Source organism: Mixophyes fleayi, chromosome 6, assembly GCF_038048845.1.
Source record: "Mixophyes fleayi isolate aMixFle1 chromosome 6, aMixFle1.hap1, whole genome shotgun sequence".
Classification (NCBI taxonomy): domain Eukaryota; kingdom Metazoa; phylum Chordata; class Amphibia; order Anura; family Limnodynastidae; genus Mixophyes; species Mixophyes fleayi.
In genome coordinates this window covers 193,355,615-193,380,185 of record NC_134407.1, presented here as the reverse complement: position 1 = coordinate 193,380,185, position 24,571 = coordinate 193,355,615, and the positions used below count along the sequence as shown (strand labels likewise).

The window sequence follows — 24,571 nt, the reverse complement described above, 5'->3', positions numbered from 1 at the left end:
AACAATCTATTAACCCTTATTGCTACCTTACTGCAAACAGCAAGTTGTCCAGCAAAGCACGGAATAAAGAAAATAAACTAACAATCTCTTTGCCTCCCCCCCCCCCCCCCAAAAAAAAAACAAACACATTTCAATGCCTAAAGCAGATGTACATAAAAAAAAAAATCTATATAAATAAATCTAGAAGCCGTTATCCATAAAATAACTTGCATGGGAAAGGTCATAAGCAGCTTATTATTAACTCCTAGCGCATGCAGCGAATAAACTCTTAGTTTTATTTTTGTTTTTTCTCTGTGCAGCATATGAGTGGAAACTAGCTCAGCCTGTGAGGACGCCATTTTCTCAAAGCTGAACTGGAGCCAAAAAAAGCTCTGGACGCCGCTGTCTCTGTGAGACATTATGTAACACACACATATAAAGCAAAAGCAATTTGCTAACAATAATTGTGTGGCCTTAGGGGAGAGGAAGGGAGGAGTGATGGGGAGGGCTGACAGGGAGTAAAATACCTGAGGAAAGGTGACGCCCAACCATCCTAGGCAACGCTACATTGTGTGCAGAGCCGCCTCTCTCTGCACCCAGGCTCTCGTCTTCAATATGTCGTTTATGCACAGTGTAAGCCTCATCCTGTAGCTCTGCCAAGAAAACCTCTATGCAAGCCTGTGACCGGACAACCTGCAAGCTCATTTGGGCCTTCACTGCACTGGATTTAGAAATGCCCTTACAGCACAGGGAGGCTCCCTCTCTCTCCCCCTAGCTCTCTCTCACACACACACTCACTTAGGATTCCTCCTCCTCCCCCCAGATTGGGTGAAGGTATCAACAGTCTCAGACTCTTTAGGCTTTGATTATGTAATTGCATCCGACACTAAACCAATCTTCCCTCCTTTTAAATTCTTTCAACTGTCACAAAACAATCTCACTTCAGGACTCTGTTACAATTAACTCCAAAACCCGCTTTCTTTTCCTATTTTGAAAGTCGTCCAAAACAACAGTGGCATGTTGGCGATCAGCTTCACGCAAACATGCTCCTTACTCAGCTCCATCTCCCCTCTCTACAGTCCCCTCACCCCCCTTCCTTGCATGCTTCCTTTCACAGACAGCCCCTGAGTCAGACATAGCAACTCTAGCTTTAAAATTCGGAACAAGGCCTACATGTATAACCAACCTGGCTGCTTGCCAGCCACTTAATTACTTCCCAATCCCAGCCTACATCTCGAAAGTCTGGAGCAGCAAACAAGTGCATTAATCAAAGCCAGGGTTGTTTATACATGTGCAGCATAGACGGCCTAAACAATACATCACAGACTGTGCAGCTTGAAGAAGGGGGCTGAAAAAGTACAACGGCGTCTGACTGCAATGTGTTACAACCATCACAAAAAAAAAACCACATTATTGAAGCAATAAGCTTCCATTAATGTATAGTCAGTATAGTATAGTAAGTGACCCAGGACATCAAAAGTCAATCTTTCAATACAAAAAAAAAAAAAAAGTAGTAAATAAAAATGTTCACAAAAACATAGATCCAACTGGTACTGTGCACTATAAAGATTAGAGTAGAACTACCATAAATAGACCCCAAAATAAAGCTTGATTAGCTGCAAATTATATCTAGTTTCTTCTCAACTGCATAAATGTGTTAGACGTATCAATAAAAGAAGGAACATACATAGAAGCTTTTCACAGATCTGTGTTTTGGTAAACTCTCTATGCAAAGGATACAGACTACAATTATTTTTGCCATCAACCATTTCCTAATCATGCAATGTTTCTACTTCAATGTTAGTGGGAAAAACAAAAATATATACATACAAACATTAATTTTTCAAGTGAGGAAGAGCTAGCAAAGACTCCCCCCGGTCTGATGTAAACAAGAAAACAGTGAGACGGGCGTATGTTATAGAGCATATAATGAGATGCAAGTGAGTAGAATACAGTAGTTTGACTGTCATATCTCCAATACAGGCTAGTTTTGTGAAGGTATATAAACACTCTGCAATGTAAGACCAAGGTAGAACTATGTTAAACATCATTGGGTCTCTATGTCAGAGTTCTCTATAATTAAATGTACTTTGATTTTAGAAAAATTATTTCTGATCATTTTAATTAGTTTCAGATGATTATAATTTCCACAAGAATTACTTGGATTCAAAAATAGACAACAACTGCAGCATAGGGCTACCCCCTCTGTCTCCTCTCTGGATCTGACTGGTAAGTGCTGAACGATGGCTACCGATAATGTGGTTACTACACACTGAATATATCTTGTTCAGAGTTCCTGGTTGTGGCAATCTGAGAAATAAATTATATTTTGTTAGAAGCAGCACACACTCTCCAAATGAGCAGGTAGAACATGATTGCATTCTTGTCACATCTCACCTCTCTTAAAGAAGGATAGATCTTACACACCTTTACAAAATCTCAACATTATATTCCATGTTGATGGTTCTTGTTTACAAAATAAAGGTGGTTCTAGCACAAAATAGATGTTATTGATTATATGCAATGGATTATTTTTAATTTTATTATATTATAGTGGCATACTATTTCAATACAAGTTGGGCAATAATTTTATTCCAATGTGGTAATACTTAATATTTTTAGATGGGACCACCATTTAAAGTAGTTGAGCAGCAATTTTTCCATTACATATAATCAATAACAAAAGTATTACATTAATAATATTTTTGTCTGTCTAAACAAGATATCACGATTACCCTAATAACCGAAACGTGTATTGTGCCTCCTGTTGTGTTAAGAATGGCCAGATAGCTGTCAATCGATTTTCTCTGTTGAATCTCCGCCGAGTTTGACTAAACTGCCGGCAGGACAGGTGTTTTAAAAAACTAAATCACCAGAGAATGGATTTTGGAATGTCAAAATCGCAGGTTTATACATATGGCAATTTTGCGCATAAAATCGCTGAAGATTGAGCTATTTGCAGCGATTTGAAATCACTGGGGGAAACAAAAGACACAGCTTAATGCATTTACCCCTAGGTCTAGACAGGGCCGGATTAAGGGAATGGAGGCCCCTGGGCTAAGGGGACCTCCATTCCCCCGTGAGGGCCCCCCTCCCCATTATCTGAGCCATCCCCCCGGTGAGCTGAGCCGCCCCCAAGGCACTTACCTAATTAGACTGGAGCATAGCAACAGCTTTTGACTATGCACACAGCAGTAAACTACCAGTGATGTCAAACTTTTGTCCCTGCACCACAATGCAAAAATTATACAGCTCTCTCCCAGACAAGGCTCCTGCACCTGCAGTGTGATGAGCACTGGAGGATGGACTTCTGCTAATGGGTCTAACTTTATGATGTGTGTTCGTATATAATACGGTTAGTGTGTTTTGGTAAACAGACACATTTCACATGGGAACACAGCATCATCATCATTTATTTATATAGCGCCATTGATTCCGCAGCACTGTACAGAGATCTGATTCACATCAGTCCCTGCCCCCATTGGAGCTTACAGTCTAAATTCCCTAATATATACACACACACACACACACACACACACACACACACAGAAACAGACTAGGGTCAATTTTGATAGCAGCCAATTAACCTACCAGTATGTTTTTGGATTGTGGAAGGAAACCCACACAAACACGGGGAGAATATACAAACTTCACACAAATAAGGCCATGGTCGGGAATTGAACTCATGACCCCAGCGCTGTACTCTGAGCTACTCCTACCTAGTACTTGTGTTCACCTGTGCAGCCATTTGAAATGAAAATTATGAGTTAAGAATAATCCTTAAACGTAAACACTCCCAGTATATATTTTAGTTCCACAACCGCCCCCCACAATGTCTGTCAAACTTTGATTGGCTTTATACAATTTTCTTTAGTGGCCATATGCAATAAGCTGCTTATAAAGGATTGCAGAAAAGAAAGGATTACATTCTCTAACACACCTTTTGGGACTCTATATGTTTGAACCTGGCAGGTCGTTTTTAGAAAGTATATCCTTAGTTTAGTGGTCAGTAAGGTGCAGCTACTGCAGTATGTCAGCCTTGCCTGTCTTAAATGGTTTCAGATTATATATTTCTACACTAATATCAATGCAGAAAGCACATTTCATTACATCAGTGCAGACTACACTACTATTAAAGCTATCATAGGAAGCGACAAAGCCAATGCCAATATAAAAATAAATATATATAATAAATTAAGAAAATAGAAAATTATGGGAAGCCAAAAGGAATTTATATAATTTTGATCTGTTTTTGCCATTTTTTTTTTAGTTGTGGACACTTCAGTATCTAGGTACAATGCACCACAGTTCTGGAGAACTCACGTGAGTTATGAAGACATTTATTATGCCTTTAAAAGTTTTATAAATAACTTACTTTTGCAAGTTTTTTTTCTTTAAACTCACAATATCATTGAATTTGTTATTAAACATTTATTGTAACAGACTGAAATATTCTTTTAATTGATCGGAATCCATTGATTGTACAGGTACCACTATTTGAAAAACGAGGGTCTAGAGAACATAGCTGTCAGCAAATGGATCACTGAAGCGGATCACACCTGATGTGCAGCCAGCTTCACTGGCAATAGTGAGGTAAAACATAATTAAACAGACAATGGGTTCATGAAGGTAGCTGCCCCAAGATACTTCATACAATGGTGACACTTAAAATTTTAAACAGAAATAGAAATGCCTCTTTTAAAAAAGTTCAAAATTCATTTAGAGCTACAAATATTAACTGCTGTGTACAACAACAGAAAACATTCTGCTAGTGCTTGTGGAACATCTCATTCCAAAACCATGGGTATTGGAGTTGGTCCTCCTTTACTGCTTCCGAGAATGCTTTTACTATATTTTGGAACAAGACTGCTGGGATTCCATCGATTCAGCCACAAGAGCATTTGTGAGGTCGGGCACAGATGTTCGGTGATGAGGACTGGATTGCAGTTGGTGCTTCAATTCATCTCAAAGGTGTTTGATAGGATTGAGGTACAAGCTCTAAGTAGTTTAGTCAAGTACTTCCACACCAAATTCAGGGAAAACATTTTTTGAGGGACCATGCCTTGTGCGGGGGCATTTTTATACTGAAACAGAAAAGGGCCTTCCCCCAAACTGTTAAAACAAAGTTGGAATCATACAAAGTCATTGCTGAAGCATTACATTTCTCTTCATTGAGATGAATGGGCCCAGGCCAAACTAAGGTAAACAGGCACAGACAACAATTCCTACTCCACCAAATTTTGCACTTGACAATAATTTAGGTAGTGCTCTCCATCCATCAAACTCAGATGATTGGTGTGAGGAATGATGCTTCACCATCTGACAATCTGAAGGACCAGATAATGTATTTCTACTACTCCAGAGTCCAATGGCAGTGTGCTTTACACCACTACAGCTGATGTTTGGATTGTGTGCAGCTGCTCAGTCATGGAAACCCAATCTATGAAGGTCCAAACAGTTCTTGTTCTGACATTACTTCCAGAGACAGTTTGGAACTTGGGAGTACTGCAACCAGGGACAGACTACTTTTACACGCTATGCGGCTCATTCTGAAAACTTGTGTGGCCTACCGTTTGCGACTAAGCTATACACTTCACAATAACAGCACTTACAGTTGGTTGGGGCAGCTCTAGCAGGGCACAAAGCTGACATGCTGGAAAGGCGACATCCTCTGACTGTGCCATGTTCAAAGTCCAGAGCTTTTCTGTATGACCTGTTCTACTGCTAATGTTTGACTGTGAAGATTGCATGACAGCACGGTGGCTTAGTGGTTAGTACCCCTGCGTCACAGCACTGGGGTCATGAGTTTGATTCCTGACCTGTGTGAAGTTTGAATGCTCTCCCCGTTTTTGTGTGGATTTCCTCCGGGTACTCTGATTTCCTTCCACACTGGTAGGTAGCGAGAGTGTGTTCGCAAATTTAGATTAAGCTCCAAGGGGGCAGGGACTGATGTGAGTGAAATCTCTGTACAGTGTTACGGAATTAGTGGTGCTATATAATTAGCGGATGATTATGATGTATGCTTGATTTTATGCACTTTTTAAGCAATCGGTTTGGCTGAAATTAGACTAATGAGAAGTGGTGTCCACATACTTTTGGCCGTGGAGAGTATATGCTCTTAATACAATCGAATATATTTTTTTCTTAATGCTTCTGCACCAGTGTGTGTTCCCTATAGCTTACTCAAGCTCTGTACTATAATTATTTGAATTTAGAAACGAAGACAAAAAAAAGACAAAACATTACAACCTGAAACTGCTATGACACTGCCTGTAATATGATCGTCTAAAATCTGAGTACTGAGTAATATAGTCAATAAACTGTAAATGAACATCTGCAAATCAAATGCACTTCACCCTGCCCTCTCCTCCCTGACCCATAGAGGACACATCCTCACCTCATCACTCTAGTGCGTTAATATTTGGAAGATTGCATATCTGTGTCTGGGTAACCAATTTCCAGATTGCCCTGTTAAATTTGCTGCAGGCCTGGCTCTGTCTTCATTTCTACTCCGCTGCTGGAGCGAGACTTTCTAATAAAGTCTATTGCTACAGCCGGCTTTGTTTGCCTTGGCCTTTTTATTTGCAATCCTGTCAGAATTTCCATCTTGTTTTCGCCTCTTCAGAAAAAGTGGGAAAGTCAGCTATTTCCTTGAATAATAATAGCCTTGTGACCAGCATAAGAGTGTCAGGTGCCAAAGGAAAGCCACCAGTAAACTTCATAAACCCCTTCATAAGTAGAGATTTCATTGTGATTTTCTCCTTAGCAGAAAACAAATAGCAAGTTTATGTAAACAATTAAAACCTACTAGATTTAGAATATACATTGAAACAGTTTCAGGTTGACAAAACTTTAGAGTTGTTTTGACAACAGTTCAGCACTAGACTGGCACACAAACCCACACATTTTCATTTAAATAAAAACATAACTAAATATAGGCTTATGGAGGGTTATACTTTATACTATTATTGATGCATTCATTTGATTTGTAAACACCACGGTGTGCAGCAGCACCAGAAATTGTGGAAAACAAAGCACAAATAATACAGGGCATACAAGGCAGGACATAAAAATAAAAGTGCAGACATGAAAAATGCTGGAGAAGGACCCGCTTCTGAGACAACAGCGGCAGGCAGTCTGCATACCCGGTACAGGAGAGAATGCACTGTGCTCGCCCTCTTTCCGGCCGAGAATATAGCCCTCCAGCTAGTTCATGTTGCCCATCACTGCCTTATAAACAGTGGGAAAAAGGCAGAGCCGAGACAAATAGAAGGGAATGTGAATCAGGAAGAAGCTTGGAACAGCATTGAGGGTGTGAGAGTAGTATAGGTGGAAATAGGGCAGAATCTAGTAAGAAGGGTGAGCTTTTGCCCTCTGGAGACCTTAAACTGAACACAGGGGAGTAGGAACTATAGGGCTTGGAGACCCTTTTTCTGGCATTTGGTATCTCGTTTTACAACAGTTGTGACAGTGACTATAGATATACAAAGACTCCCAATACTATGCAACGTTGTGTCAGTATTTCAGGAGGTTGGCCAACCTCAGTTTCATTGTTTATTTTACTATAAAAATGTATTTATACATTAAATTATTAACTACCAATTAGTACAATAGCTATTAGAAAGATAGAAAGAGTCAATTGTTCATCTTAACAATTTACATTTTATTAACCCTGTTTTTAATTCAGATTTCGTTGAAAGCCTAATCTCATTTGATCCGAAGTAATTATAAATCTATAGTCCCTGCCTCACTGGTTATGGTATATGCTATAGATTTAAATTGCTATATCTCATGTTTATTCAAAGTTAAAAGTAAAGTGAATAGTGGTTCATCATCGATACAGGTTATTTACTTAGAGTTTTTTTAAATAAATAAAATCTGTATTAAATCTATACTAAGGCAATTTATAGTAAAGAACATTTGGTAATACTAAGACGATCTACAATTTAAAACAGTTTCACAAGTTTAGAACAGATACCATGACTTCAGAATATAGCATGAAGAACTTACTCCTACACTTTGCCAAAAATAAGTTTCCTCTCTTCATTTCTGGTTACAAACTCTCTCAAGACATCATACAAGTTCAGCACAGCTGTGTGTTCTGGATGGGTTTTCAGATGCTGAAGTGTGCTAAAGGTGCTCTCCGATGTCGCAGCTGAACCGGGCACAGTCATGGCGAGTACCAAGAGCTATACCACCTGCTGGAGACGTTTCAGACTCGTTATGTCAGACTCCTTACTCAGCTTTCTCAGCAAAATCACTGCAGATGGGGTGCTTCGCCAGGCATATTCTTCAACAGATGGCGTTAAGTATGCCTACTCGCAATATCAAAATCTTCAGCAAATAGGCCCAGAGTCTCTTCAACAGCATCAGCACTTGGCACCTATCCCTGCAGCGCATCAAGGATAAGGCCTTCAAGTAGTGTGGAGGCCTTCCTGATCAAACTTATCCTTAAGAGCTGTCGTCAGGTGGTCCGGAATTTCATTATATTCTTTAATTTAACCAGTCCTTTGGCTGGAGGTGCACAGGACGACGACACAGGCAACACGGTGGATTTCTTGGCCTTGGTTGCACTGGAAACTCCAGATCCTCTGCTACCTCACATGTCTGTAGATGGATCAAAATTCTCTCCTGATCGAACACCTTCCAGCTGACTGACTACCAGCACCACAGCTTCCTTAGCACCTGATGCAGTTAGTTTTGGTTTCTGCAAAGCACAAGCTAGCTGTTCACAGGTACTGAAAACTAAATGCTTATTTTCAGGAAAGCATTGTCTCAAACTTTTGCAGCTTACCCAGCCATCCTCAAACAGCAGCCCTTCTTACATCTGAAATAGCACCCTTATCGTTAAGTATATTTTGAACACTAAGTTAATCCCAATGGTATCATACACAGAACAAATATGAAGATTACCAAACATGAAGTTAACAGAAATGACAACATTTGGCGAGTTCAAATAAAGACATTATCGCTTCATTCCCATTCGCTTTTCTGTAGAAGTTTATGGGGGAGGCAAAACACAGTCTTTGCCAACCAACAGAAATCATAAGGGAGGCAACTTCCCCTCACCCCTACCCAGATTCCTACTCCCCTGCAAGCACATAATATATAAACAATTTAGAAAAATGTATATATACTATATCAACTGCCAACCTTATCAATTTGCTGTACACTCCTACATAAAATACAAGTTTGTTTGACAAGATCAGTCTTACATAAACCCATGAGGCTGTTGATATTTGTAGAATATATTCATGTGCTACTTTAAATACTGTACCCTTCAAATACTTTCCTCACTATAGATGTTACACTTACTGGTCTGTAGTCACCAAGTAGAGACCTCAATTCCTTTTTGAATACATGTACTACATGGTTATTAGCCAATCCCTTGGTATCATGCCAGTTGGTAGGGTCTCTTTGAAAATTCGAAATTATATACCTATCAATGTAACTTATTGAACTTTGAGGAAATGCTGAAACAGCTACTGAGTGACTATATTTTATATTTATATTCATTGTAGTGCAGCACTAGACTGACAAACATGTCACTTATGTGTTTTAAGAGTAGGTAATTTATGTCAAAGTGATTAATTCTACCTCTCACTTGCAGTTTTTCCTGGTATAATGCCTTCTAGAGGTTAAATATTTTAACTAAAAAAGTCTATGCACTACAGGTAACCCAATCATGTTACATGACAATTTAACACTTTACAGATGTCATGGCAGCACTGATAACTTATATAAAACATGTACACAGTTTAATATTATATTCAAAACCAATCACAATTTTTCCTGTAGTGCAAAGTATTATTTCAAATATTTTACGGGATGTCTCAGAAAATCAGCTATATGCAGTTATACAATAGTAAATATAGCTTTCAAATAAAAATGGAATAGACTTTCTTTAAATTAAAAATATAAGGAATTAGACCATTATTTAATTACCACTAAACGTAAAGGGATCTAAAAGTTTCCATACAGTGAAACAATTGTTTCATTATATTTATATGTATTGTGCAGCCTGTTAGCAGCCATCTTAGATTTGAACAAGGCTGACTGCTTTAAACTATCTTAAATATTTTCAGTTTTGACAATCTCCTGAAACGTTCACAGTCATCGCCTGTGGCATAACCATTGAACATGGTATTAGCTGTGTACGTGAGTTAGGGAGTAAGTTATAACTAATGCGCTGCATATGTTATATGGCATAGTGTAGCTGGTGAGGAGTCCCCAGCATTCTCAGCACTCACCCCACCACATCTAATCATACTTATCTGTTTAACTCTGAACAATGTACTTTGCCTACATGGCTCACATCTGAAAATTTCAATTTGGGCGTTTAGTTCACCTTTTAAATACTCTCATAATTGACATTCATATAATCCACACACCTTACAATATATTAATTTGTACAGTAATAACTAAACACACCTCAAAGTCCCCCCAATGTGTCCCTCATGTCCTTAGATCCCACATGTCCTTCCATACTCCCTTTTAGATTTTCCCACATGTCACTCAAAAACACCCCCTTACTTCTCACTGCTAGATTTCCATACTCAACAAGTGTACCAGTCACCACCCACTTGTGAATATACTATACTTTATATTTCCAATGTATTTTTAGGACCAAGATGATGGTGGGCTGGGAGCCAGTAGTAGTGCTGTCCAAGTCGGAGCCAATAGTCACATAGCAGTGCTGCCAGCACTCTATGCTATGAGAGAGACAACAGACTAAAGAGGCGACATTAAATGCCTACTGTGCCTCACCTCCGAGAGATCCTGGAGGGGAGGTCCAAGTGGGATTATCATGCACAGGGGGCTGGGGTCATGATGCGGCAGGGTGGTCTTCCCGAAATACAGGAGTCCCCTGGGCGTTCCAGATAAGTAGAACAGTATTACCTCTCCACTCTCTAGTCCTAATGAAATGTGATGCAGGTCATAAAGCTCACACAGGATACGATATCCTTTTGACTTTAATAAAACTTCTTTCCTCCTTGCCCAATATGTTTACAAAAATCTTATCAGTATTGGTTTTATAATACATACACACACACATATACATACATACACACGGCTAACATCCCTTCTCTGATATAAACAAATCAAATTTCACCTTTAACAATGGAACATATTTCTCTCATGGATGGGAAGCATTAACCCAATAAACCACACCTACTGTTCTTATTGCAAATCAAACCTTTAGGTTGTTACAGCTACACATATCTCAATTTGTACTGGCCCAAAAATAACCTAGGATTAGGCTGAAGGATTTGTGTAAACAGACTGCTGATAGAGGCTTAAGGTTTCCCAACCTTAGCTTCCCATATTTCCCAAAGTATATTTTGGCACTCTACTCCATTCTCCAAAATATAGGTGGATACTGAGATTGCTTATACGGTTATGGCTTTCATTTCTACCTCCTTATGGATTTCAAAGCAACAAAGACTCTTTATTGACGGACCACCCAGTGGTCTCATCTTCGGTTTATATTCAGGAACACTATTTTTTATTAACATTAATTTAAATAGCGCCATCATATTTGCAGCACTTTAAAATGGAAACTAACCGTAATAACGCAAGATTGGGTATTGTGCTTGCAAGTTTACAACCCAGCAATATAGGAGTTTGCGCATATATTGCATATTCCTCCAGCCAGATTGCAAGAATAATTAACCTTACAGCTCCATATGTACTAACACAAAATAAAGAGTCCTTACAAATGGCACTATGTTACAGCAAAATTAAAACCTAAAACATTGCCACCACCCCAGACCTCTGCAGATGACAGCACTTGCATAAAGGCACACTTAATATCCTGGAAATTAAAATTTTCTGGAACGAAGTTGCTAACCTCAAGAAGTTACTCATGTAGGGGTTCCTGACGGATGCATTTTTCTTCCCCATTTCTGTTCGTTTTGAGACCATCCTCCCCATTCCCTACCATTATCTTTACCTTTCTATACCCTTTTATCTCAATATTAAAATAAGTCAAGCTCTATGTACCATATTCTTTATGAAATATGTTATACCGAATGCTATGTAGCATTTACCATTGTAAAGAGCACCATTTCAATTCAAATAGATTTGGGGGGGAGGAAACCAGTAGGTTGCGCTGCTGTGACATCATAGAATCATAACAATAACAGTGCATTTCTACAGAGCACGTCTCCAAGTGTCTAAATCACTGCCTGTTTAGTTAGAGAAGCACCTTTCTTCTTGAATGGCAACCTTCAACAAGAGGAGTGAAAGAGCATGATGGACATATTTGGCTGAATATAATCCCTTCAGCTACATTATGTAGCACAGTAATACACAGACTCCAATTTGATGTCACATACTGCCTTTAATTGCTCTGCAAAGGTCACAATAACTCAAATGACTGGATTTGCAGATATTTGACCTGCATCAGGATCCATTAGAACACAGTCCTAAAGATGTGGGAAGTGTTTTAACAGTCTCTAACCGATTGGGTTGGTAATTCATTGATCTTTGAAAGCTTCAGTGGAATGTCAGGTTACTGAACAACGTATTTTACCTTCATGATTCTAAATTAAAAATCTCATGAAGTTGAGTGTTCCTTTAACAGAAATATGGCAACATACAGCCTGTATCTTTCGACTGATTTTTCTTCTTGTAAACAGAGCTATTCTAATTTTCAAGAAAGGCAATATAATGCAGTCCATCCTCCTCTAAAGCATATTAAAATATTTTGGTTTAGTTACAGTATAATGAGATTTTGGGTCTGTTATATTGTTAAAATAACATTAAATGTTACAAAACCTTATAAAAGTAAAGGAAAAAACAAAAACAGTCAACTGTGTTCAAAAGCAATCAGTATAATGAGAAACAAACCACACAAACCATTTTGAAATAGGGCTCTTTTGCCTTTTGACAAAATGTCAGGCTACATGCTGGCAACGCCTGTACCCTTCCCAAGTTACAGATTTAAATTTCCCTGACAACAGCAGTTAGTAAAATCTTACAAGCTGCATAGCTCATCCCCTACTCTTCCTGCCGTGCAAGCAGTGAAAACTTAATACAAACAGATATGTTTGTAAACCATACGTTTCACACTGTAAAAAATAATCTACCTAAGGAAAACGTACCGCTGTGCTATATACATAAATTCACAAGAGTAACCAAAGGTATATGAGTATGAAACCTAGAGAAGGTTTATAGAGAAAGAAAAAAAGTATTAAATAATACATGGGAAGCAGCGCACAAAATACTCAAACTTAAATAGAAAAAAAATGTATGAAATATAACAATAATAGTTATAAAAAAATAAAAAATATTTCCTAAACATTTATGGAAGCCTGTGCAATGTTTAAAGATTCCAGCGTAGGTTTGGCTGTTCAAATGTCAGTTCTACAGATCTGGCCTGTAATAGTTTTGAATCTTGCAAACAGCTGCTTCTTATGCTGCACTCACAACCCCTCAGCTGAAGTACCAGAGCATGGAAAACCTCTATGTGCATGTTAAAATTCACCTGCAATCAATGGACTATGGTCCCTTTCAGCAGCAACAGGAACCAAAATTTCATACAGCACATCATCATTTTATACGAAAATATATTTTACTTCTCATAAAAGGTAAAAAAAAAACAAAAAAAAAACCGCACAGAATCTGACCAACAGCAGTGTTGTTCTTTTTGAATTTTTAAATCAAAATGAGAGGAATTCCACCTTTTTGCAGTAAAAGCCCACCCCTAATTAGGAAAGCCAATGTACCCCTTGTGAGATACTCACACCCTAAGCACTAAGGCAAAACGCTGACACATTTGCTCAATACTTGCTAATTAAACAGTAAAATAATTTTCTATCGATAATACCTGCGATTCCAAATTCTTCTGCCATTTTTAAGGTGCTGGGTATTGGGATGGTTTGGGGAGGTGGGGTGTAGTCAGTATCTTCTAAACAGAAAAGGACATAACACCCATGTTTATGCTGCTTGGGCAGAAGGTGGCTTACTGTAGATTTATTCTTTAAGCTTTCCTAAGTACACATGTTAAACACACATATCTAAATCAACCTATTCACAGAGGAACATTGTCATTCTTACCAGAGTGTCTCTTTGAGGGGTGTTGAGCTCCACCAGCCCCTTGCTGTGGAGGTGGGCTTGTCCCAGTTTGCCCAGTATCCTGTCCTGTGTTAGCACTGATTAGTGTCCCAGAAGGCAGTGGCTGTCCTCTTTTTAATAATTGCTTTTGTTCTTGCTGGCGGAAGCGTGGAGGCACCTCACGTGGCAAGTAACGAGAGGCTGCTGCTTGCTGGCCATTGGCAGATGCACGCTTGCCATTGCTGTTTGGGACAGTGCTGGTGGAAGTACTTGGAGCGACAGGTTGGGGCTGGTTGGAACTGATCTTGATTGGTTCTGACACTAAAAAAAAACCAAAAAAAAAAACCACATTATTTTATAATCAAATTGTATTTTAGCCTTTCCCCCCCCCCCCCAACATGTTATGGTATTTACATTACACGTTCTTTGCAAACATACATTTTCTAAAACTAAACATAAATTTTATTACAAAAAGCATTTTATCCTTATAAGCTGAAGTACATAAACAACAATGGTGTAGCACATCAGGTAAAGGGATGTGTTTTTTTGCAGAGCAAATAGTTTACATGTACAAATACAGGTCTGGCAGCAATTTTATCACTTGAGGCCCAATGTCAAGACAAATTTAAAGTTAAACCTTTGTATTGAGACTATGTTTAGCAACAGTAAAAAAGTATTTATAATGGCAGAATGAACAGGCTTTCAAAATGGTTTACATGTGGTACTCCATTCCACATACAATTGTACAGATGTACAGCAAAGCCTCCCTTAGACTGCTACAGAGCACAGCACTTCGTATATGGTCAATCGCCTCCAAGGCCCAAAGCTTTTGGATTCAAGTCCAAATGTTAATTCTTTGCTAACCAGTTCGATATGAACTCACCTTTCAAATTGTACTATTAGCATGGGGGTACATGGAACCATATGAATTAAAATGGCAGTATCCACCTAGGAGCACTAGAAAAACTTTTTCTGCCAATTTAAAACGTTTAGAATTATTTTTTTGGGTTAATGGAGCATGCATATATACACTACATGGCCAAAAGTAAGTGGACACAAAGCGATCACATCAATATGTGCTTGTTGAACATCTCATTCCAAAGCCATAGGCATTAAAATGGATTTGATCCCCCCTTTGCTGGTATAACAGCCTCAATTCTTCTGGGAAGACTTTCCACTAGATTTTGCAACATGTCTGCAGGGATTCTTCTCCATTCAGCTAAAATAGTACGGATGTTGGATAATAAGTCATGGCTCGCAGTCATAGTCTAAGGTGTTCAATAGGGTTGATGTCAGGGCTCTGTGCAGCTCAAATTTGTCCACACCAAAGTCGGGAAACCATTTTTTGATATACCTTGATTTGTGAATGGCACTGTCATGCCGAAACAGGAAAGAGCATTCCCCAAACTGTTGCCACAAAGTTGAAAGAGACTATAATGTCATTGTTTTTTCTTAACTGAAACTAAGGGGCCCAGGTCAAACCATTAAAAAAAGCCACAGACCATTATTCCTCCTCTACCAAACTTTACAGTTGGCAGTATGCTTTCGAGCAGGAAGCATTCCCTCGGAATCCGCCTAATCCTGGTGCGTCCGTCAGAATGCCCGATGGTGAAGTGCAATTCATCACTCCAGACAAAGTGTTTCACTGCTTCAGAGTCCAATGGCAGTGTGGTTTACACCACTAGAGTCGACTTTGCCATTGCTCATGGTGATCTGAAGCTTGTCTGTTGCTCGGTCATGGAAATCCAAACCACGAAGCTACCGACGAACAGTTCTTGTCGAAAATTCCTTCCAGAGGCAGTTTGGAACTCTGTACTGAAGTTACAACGAAATACTGACTAATTGTATACACTACAGCACTCTGAAGCCTCATTTTCTTTTTCACAGCACTTGAAAAACCCACGTATGACCGCTAGCTCTAAGGCTGTTAACTGTTCCCACCCTAGTGTTTGAAGAAGCTCCCAGATCATTAGCACTAGAAGGACCTGGGTCAAGCCTGAATCAGTAGACAGAGGGTAATTATTTTTTTAGCTGTTCGGTGCATTTGAAATGTTTCTCACTCACTGCTGACCAAGTCTGCCTGGAGTAGAATAAAAAAAAATATAATATCTTGGTCACATTCTACTTAGGATGATGTAATTGAGCAACATTTAACATTGGCATTTTTTAGCTCTCAAAAGGACAACATTCCAGCATTGCTCCATCTCCCTGTTCTGCCAAACTGTACACTGGCTACCCATAACTCTCCTCTTCTTTCCTTGTCCACCTGTGCGTCTTTGTATTTGACTCTTACATGTCCTGCACTATGCTTTATGTTTGTTCTATATCCTTCCTACTATGTCTCATGCTTAATTTATTGGTATCATTGCATTTATGCTTCTTGAATGTTCTGCATTTAGCTTTCAGGAGCAAACGAAGGAAGAAGAGAAGAAAGAATCAGAGAATAAGAGAGAACAAAGAAAAATGAAGAAGAAAGATTGAAAAAGAGGAGGGGGGTGGGGAGAGAAAGAATAGGAGAGAATGAGTGAGCATTTTGATGCTTTAGATACCATCCTAAAATGCTTCTCAACCTGCCTGAAATCGATTTTAAAGAAAAAATAAAAAGAGACACACAACACTCAAATGCCTAGATTGCTTCATGTATTAAAAATGTACAATGCTGCCACCTTTCCATGCTCCTGAAGGGAGGTTTAGAGGGAATAAAATAAAATTTAAAAAGCAAATAGTCCACCATAAGAGTTAGAATAAAAAAATTCAGAGCATCTCCAGGGCATGTGTCTATACTACTCACTAGCAAACAAATCCCCCCGCCCCCCAAAAAAGCACACAAAACCAAGTGGTATATTTGACATTGTTTGAAAAAAGTATTTCTTTAATAATAAGGTTTCCCCAGATCTTTACAGAGAAAACAATACATTTACCTTAAGAGTCAAGCTAGCAACAGTCTGAAAATCAATAATGCATAAATGCTTATTTATAATCCCTTAATGTATTTTGCTGTGGCAAGCAAGTAGGTTGCTAGCATAGATATGTATTGTTTTGGAGTTTCCTATTTTGCTTTAGCCCCGACGGGATTTATTTACAACTTCTATTAAATACAATGCTTCCATTACAAACTGTCGTCATTGATGGGTATAGGAATTCATTCTAGAAATACGATCAATACTTGAACTCATAGCTGTCCCATCCGCCAAACACAAAGCCATTATTTTTATGACAATCTTCTACAAAAAAAGAACATTTCATTACAGAAAAATTAATAATCTAACAGGGTAACAGATACAGCATCAGTGTCCCAAAAGATATAGAGACTAAATCCTACAAATTTCCATCCTAAAAAGGACATAAGCATGTTACTCTGCTGCCTCCCAAGACCAGCTCATTATTTCATTATCAACCAAGGAAATTCAATTGGCAATTACATTATTTTGTCTGTGGAAGATGCTCATGCATTTTAACAGAAACAATGACACCTACTGTTGATTGATAGCATATTGCAGAAATTCATTCCAAAGCCACCTATAAATAACTCATTCTATAGAAATTACATACTCTTATCAAAACATGTTTTGCCATTCAATTTCTAAGAAGTGTAGTGAGTAAGCAGAACATATGAAACATACAACTTATTACATTGATAAGTTGGAAAGACCTTGTCTGACACCTGGCTACAGAAGAAATAATCACATTCACTGCTATCTGTAAAATAAATACACAAGACAAAACTTGGATGTAGCAGGAATGAATCTCAATAGAATGACGCAATGAGCCAACAAACGAGTATAGCATAAATTTTTATTTCAATTATACCTATAAGAACAGAAAAGGACAAGAAAATGCTAATTATCATAGATTTGCAAGGCGCCACAGTGCTCTGGAACGCCGTACAGTAGGGAAAACAGGACATACATAAAACAGGGACATACAAGACAGCCAAAATAATTGCAGACATGAAAACAAAGGGTATGAAGGGCAATGTTCATTAGAGAGCTTACATTCTAAGTGGAAGAGGGCACAGCTGAAACAAGGGGAGCAAGTATGGCTTAGAGTGGATATTGGGACAGCTGTGAGGGTGTATTAGTGTGAATATCATAATCAAGGAAACGGTACGAAAAAGATGGGTTTTTAGAGAAAGTCTAAAGATTTGAAGGCTGTGGGAAAGCCATATTGGGCAGGAGCAGGCCAGAGGAGCAAGTGAAAGGTGGTTACTAGAGACGAGGCATCCGTTAGAGGTAGATCTAAGAGAGTAGGAGGGAGAGTATTTTGATGTGAGATTTGAGATGTGTGAGGGGGTGGTGGTGTTGAGGGCTTTCTAGGTAAAGGTGAGTAAACTGAAGTGGATTCTGGAGGACAAAGGGAGCCAGTGTAGAGATTTACAAAGTGGTGCAGCAGATCTGGAGTGGTGAGAGAGAAAGATCAGTCTTGCAGTAGCATTTAGGATGGTTTGAAGTGTGGATACATGGGTGTTGGGAATGCCAGATAGCAGGTTACAGTAATCAAAACAGGAGATAAGAGAAAGGATAAAAGTTTTAGTAGTATGTTGAGTAAAAATAAATAAAAAAATGGCGTATTTTAGCAATGTTTTTAAGGTGGAATCGTCAAGACTGGGAGAGAGTCTGGATGTGAGGAATAAGCAGAGGGTGGAGGCATGTGTGACACCAAGTCAGCTTGGGAGACTGAGGAAAATGTAGTTTCATTGACCGCAAGGAAGATTTTAACGGAGGTCGTGACTCTGGCAGGAGGGAAGATAATAAGTTCTGGTTTGGATATGTTGAGCTTTAGGTAGCTACACAAGATAGTAAAGAAGAGGAGAGATCAGGGGAAGAGATAAAGCTTTGGGTGTCATCAGCGTAGAGGTGGTAATGGAGGCCAAATGAGTGAATTAGTGCTCCAAGAGAAGAGGTGTACAATGGCCAAGAACAGACCCTTGTGGGATGTGCCAGAGCTAGAAATGATAAAGGAGCAGTTTGATAGGTAGGAAGTGAAACAGGGAAGAACTGTGTCACGAAGGCCAATGGAGTGAAGGGTGTGTAGGAAAAGAGGGTGATCAACAATGTCAAAAGCAACAGAGGCCCAGGAGAATGAGTATAGAGAAATGTCGCTAGACTTCGCAGTTAGTAGATCACCAATCACTTTTGTGAGAGTAGTTTCAGTGAAATATTGGGGACGGAAGCCTGATTACAGAGTCGAGATTGGAGTGAGAGGCAAGAAAGTGAGACAGGCCATTTGTATACTAATCGCTCAAGTAGTTTGGATGAAAAAGGTAGGAGAGAAATAGAGCGGTAGTTTGAGAGGGAGGCAGGATCAAGATATAGTTCCTTTAGAAATGATGAGATGAGTGCATATATAAAGGAGACTGGAAATGTGCCAGTGAAATTAGAGACTGAAGAGTTGAACTACAGGTGGGCATGCAGTGGAGAGGGAGCGGAGAAGTTAGGAGGGAATAGGGTTGAAGGGACAGGTTGTAGGGTGAGATGATGAGATGAGTGCAGTTACTGGAGGGAATGAATTAAGGGTCAATTTGGTAGTATACTTGACAGTGGGTAAACTGGGTGGAGTGTGTGACATCATTTGACATTAAGAAATATTTTGACTGTACAACATATATGTATTGTTATATGTAAAATCATATATATATATATATATATATATATATATATATATATATATATATATATATATATATATATATATATATATATATATATATATATACACACACATATATATATTTCTTATAGGGCCACAGTAGAGAATACATATTGTACCCTATATACAGCACGTGTACTTCAAATGGTAATGTATATACGCCTTTTATTAAAGGACTATTTGGAGCTGACAAATAACTACGTATGAATAACGTATAGCTTTGATTATTCAGTTATTTATTGAGAACAGTTCATACATGTATATTTTGCTATGTCAATCATTGCATTTACAGTTGACATGTGATCTGTGGCGCAGATCCAGGATCTAAACAGATTAGAAAAATATAGATTTTATATATTTATCAAAATAACGATACAAAAAAATGCTAAGAGATTTCCGCATAGCACGTAAGTAAATAAAGGAGACTGTGGGTATGTCATTTGCTTCATTGATAACATATATTTGTACAGGTGTTTACAATTTATGTTGTATACACTTGCATACAGGAACAAATAGACAGAATCATGTAAAGAACATTTACTATTGATTCACTATGAAAACATCACTGCATTTCCATGTGCTTATGTTGTAAGTGACCAGGATGAATGGATGCTGAACCTACAGATGTGACACAGATAAGCTGTTTTAAGCATTCCCTCTGATACACTGCTATATAGTGGTTATATAGAATACTCACTGGTGTTATAACCATATTACACTATTTTTTGTTTTTTTCTTTCTGCTTTTTTGTTCACATATGGTTGGAGATGATGGAAACTTTATGTGGCATTGATACATTCAGCATACTGTGATTGATGTGCCTTTATACTTTATATCTGGTATGCATATATATTACACCACGGTCCTTTGGGGGTTCACTCCCCAGGAACATACTACACTATCAGGCGCCCCTCTTGTTCCTTCTGCTTGTCATTTTTCAGATTGTCCACATTCAGGGTGCTGTCTGAAATCTTGAAGGAAGGCTGCCACCTCGTATGGAGGAAGTGGTTATGGTGTTTATGTACATATGATTAGTGACTTACAATTTTGCACTGAGCCCCTTTGTTTATTCAAGGTTCTTTTTAATATAAAACATACAAAAAACACACACACACACACACACACACACACACACACACACACACACACAACTGGCACACCTGGGCTTGAAAAGATTTTATGGATGCCAATTACTAGAAATGTGCCATGTTATTTTATACATTGACACAATACCTTTTTATTTATTTCCATTAGCTCTCTGGAGGGCTGCTTTACGCTCTTCTACAATGTTCTCATGCCATTCATAGACCTCAAAAATCACCCTTATAATGTGGGTAAATTCCACAAACACAAGTAATGGTGTACTCTAGGATTATTTATAAGGCACCACAAAAATCTCAGGAAGCATAATACGAATAGGTAGAGGACCAGCAGGCAAAGAAGTTGACATTCAAGGTATAATACAGTACATAAATCATAATGGGTAAGGTAGTGTCATGAAGAATATGCAGGAGGCAAAACACAAAGATGTAAGGGGTGGGAGCACTCAAGACGACATGGGGAGGGAGAGCCCTGCGTGTGAGAGCTTACATGTACTCTACATAGAATATGAAGACATCACTAGTGTTTTTCAGCCTCTAAGCTAGCACCATGCTCTAAGCATATCAATATTGCAATACTGTATTTTCTTGTGGTAGCTACTTAAAACAGTGGAGAAATCATCATGTGCCCTCATTATATCCATTGCTTAGAACACAGACACAATCTGGAATTATACACTACATGGCCAAAGTATGTAGATACCCAAACAAAATCCATGATTGCTTTTTGAACATGTCATTCCAAAATCATGGCCATTAATATGGAGTTGGTAACCCCCGGCCCACGTTGTCACTATAAAAGCCTCCACTCTTCTGGAAAGACTTTCCACTAAATTTTGGAACATGGCTGCAGGGATTCACATCCATTAAGCAAGATGAGCATTAGTGAGGCTGGGTACTGATGTTGGAAGATAAGGCCTGGCTCGCAGTCTGCATTCCAATTCATCGCAAAAGTATTTGATGGGTTCAGGTCAGGGCCCTGTGCAGGCTAGTCAAGTTCTCTTCCACACCAAACTTTGGTTTCATGTTAATACAGGAAAAAAGCCTTCCCCAAACTGGTGCCACAAAGTTGGAAGCACACAATTCTTTAGAATATCATTGTATGCTGTAGCATTAAAATTTCCATTCAATGGAAGAAAGGGCCCAGGCCAAACCATGAAAAACAGCCCAGACCCTTATTCCTCCACTAACAAACTGTACAATAGGCAGTATGCATTTGAGTAGCAGGCATTTCTCTGACATCTTCCAAGCCCAACCCATGAAATTCCAGATGAACAATTCTCAGGTGGAAGCTGCTTCAGTGTCCTACTGCTTCACAGCTGAGCTGTGTTGCTGCAAGATGTTTCTACTTCACAATAACAGCATTCAAAATTGATCGGGTAGCTCTAACAGGGCAGAAATGTGACAAACTGTCTTGTTGGAAAAGTGGCATACTATGGCAGTGCCACTTTGAAAATCACTGAGCTCTTCAGTACAACCCTTTTTACGGATAACATTTGACTATGGCGATTACATGGCTATTTGTGTGATTTTATGCACCCGTTAGCAATGGGTGTGGCTGAAACTGCCATACACACCAATTAGAACAGGTGCCCACATACGTTTGGCAATGTAGTGTAGCAGATGTGACAATGTAATGAGTATATTTTAATGTACTTCTGTTGACATAATATACAGTGACTGCCTTTATAAAGGGGATACACAAATATATACATAACCAATTTAAATTTGTTTTATTATTATGGTAGTAGAGAACTGGTCAAAGAAATAATTAATGAAAATGTCCACTGAGAGGCAGTGATGTTGCGTTAGTCACAGTATAAGACTTTTATATCTGGAGACATCCTCAATATGTTGAACATTATTTTCAATAACCAGTGTATTTGCTGTATTATTGTGAGACACTAACTGGATTTTTCACGTATGATGATTGTTTTTAAATAAAATAAAAAAAAAAAAAAAAGGGTAAAAGTTATCAAAACAGCAAAGGGCTAGTTATGCAGTTTGTCAAGTAAAAATAATACATACATCTGAGAAAAGTAATTAACTAAAAAGAAAATAAAAATACATTTTGACCATACCTGGGAAATAAACTTTGCTTTTAAATAAGGCATATATGCTTCAATACTGCTCAATTCATGTATTTCAGCAGAAATAACACTGGTCTAAACATTTTAGTGTTTGAGATACCGTTAAGAAAAAGAAAAAAGTAACCCAATATAAAACAAACTATCCTGGAGACGGAACCATGAGGTTGAACATTGAAGCAGGAGCTACAGGAGCGATTTTTAGTCTCTGTGGTTAAGAAATTCTTAAGAAAACACAATGCGATTTTTTTTTGGCGTTTAATGACATGCAAATATATCGCCCAAAGAGGGGGAAAAATCCTTGCCGTGTCCTCTATTTCAGTGAGGATTTCCTTCCCAGGATCACCGGATATCTCCCGAATGAACAGTTAATCTCATAAAGAGCATGTAGAAGATTAATTTCCTGAAGTTCATGAAAGGCAATTCAGTTACAGAATAACGCAATTAAAGGAGCTCATCACCCTATAAAAGCAGTCATATAGCAGACGACCATATAGGAAAGGAGTTGTAAAATTATCTCCTTACGTTTTTGTGTCAAAAAAAATCATCCCTGAAGCTAAACTCTTAGTTTATAACAGATACTAGTTGACTAATTGATTTAAACATCTTGGGCCTCATGTAGTTTGGACTTGAGGTTTTTTGTTGTTTTTTTTGCATAGAATACACATTTCCATACTGCTTTTACGTATATAAAATGTGTGTGCTTACATCCACATGCATTCCCAACTGCATCTTAAACTTCTCTTTACTTTGCTCTTTTGGAGAGGCAGAATAGGGGAGAGAAGAGATGGGGCAAGAGTAGGGAAAAGACAGTAAGGATGTTTTCGTGTAATTGCGGCACATTGAGAGAGGCCTCCTAGTGTAGGCCCAAATTACCTACAGCAGCGTTACCGCAAGTTAAATGGTATAAGTGACCAGTCTAATCTATTCTAGTACCAAGCCAGATGACTAAAGGAAACTGACAAGAAGTATGCAAGTTGTTTTATTAAGCAATGTGCATATACCCTGTAAATTGCAAAGATATACACCTCTATGCTGTATTATTGTTGATTGCATTTATTACGGCTATTGTCAATGCCAATTAATAATTGAGTCTGCAATTATTCCTTTGTACTAATGCCCCTATAGGCAAAGTTTACCCTTGCCTTTTTTCTTTCCCATACAGGTTTTTTTTAAACTGCAAAAAATAAAAAATGTTGTGGGAGATACAATTTAAACTTGCAAAAGCCTTTGATTCAATGCCAAACATGAATTTATTTCATGTACAGCCAAGGAGTCTGCATGTCATTTTCCTTGACCTGACTTCAGACACCAATGTACTAACTTACAGTCGGGGTTGAGGTACATCCTTCCCCAACATACATTAGGTAGGAAAGCACAGGTTAATAGACCTGTCACCCAGCCTGACATTCATAAGGTATAGGTTCTCCCCATTGAATTGATAGGTATAACATTCACTGTGTGTAGTTGACAGGCTCACATAAAGAGAGGATTAATTCCCTCATCTTTGTGGTTTTAAGAGATAATGTATTTTTCTTACTAGCAGGGAGCATATATTTATATTAAAAAGGTTCTACTGTACAACTTTAGCAAGAAATGCATGTTTAACAATCATACCAGAGAAGAAAAAATGATGCAACCTGACACCTTATGAGAGTGAGTGAGTGAGTGCGAGTGTAGTGAATCAGGCAGATTGGC

General features: G+C 38.5%; 1 protein-coding gene across 5 annotated transcripts in view; it reads right to left on the bottom strand.

Moving 5' to 3' along the window:
- Positions 1-24,571, bottom strand: part of TNRC6C (trinucleotide repeat containing adaptor 6C) — a 240,152-nt gene that overhangs the window by 47,889 nt on the left and 167,692 nt on the right. For 4 of the 5 annotated variants that reach the window (XM_075177739.1, XM_075177738.1, XM_075177741.1 and 1 more), the window contains one exon: positions 14,041-14,358. In XM_075177739.1, the coding sequence (XP_075033840.1) occupies positions 14,041-14,358 (318 nt within the window). Of the gene's footprint in view, positions 1-506; positions 1,033-14,040; positions 14,359-24,571 lie in introns of those variants that run through there. The other variant, XM_075177742.1, reaches the window with a different exon arrangement.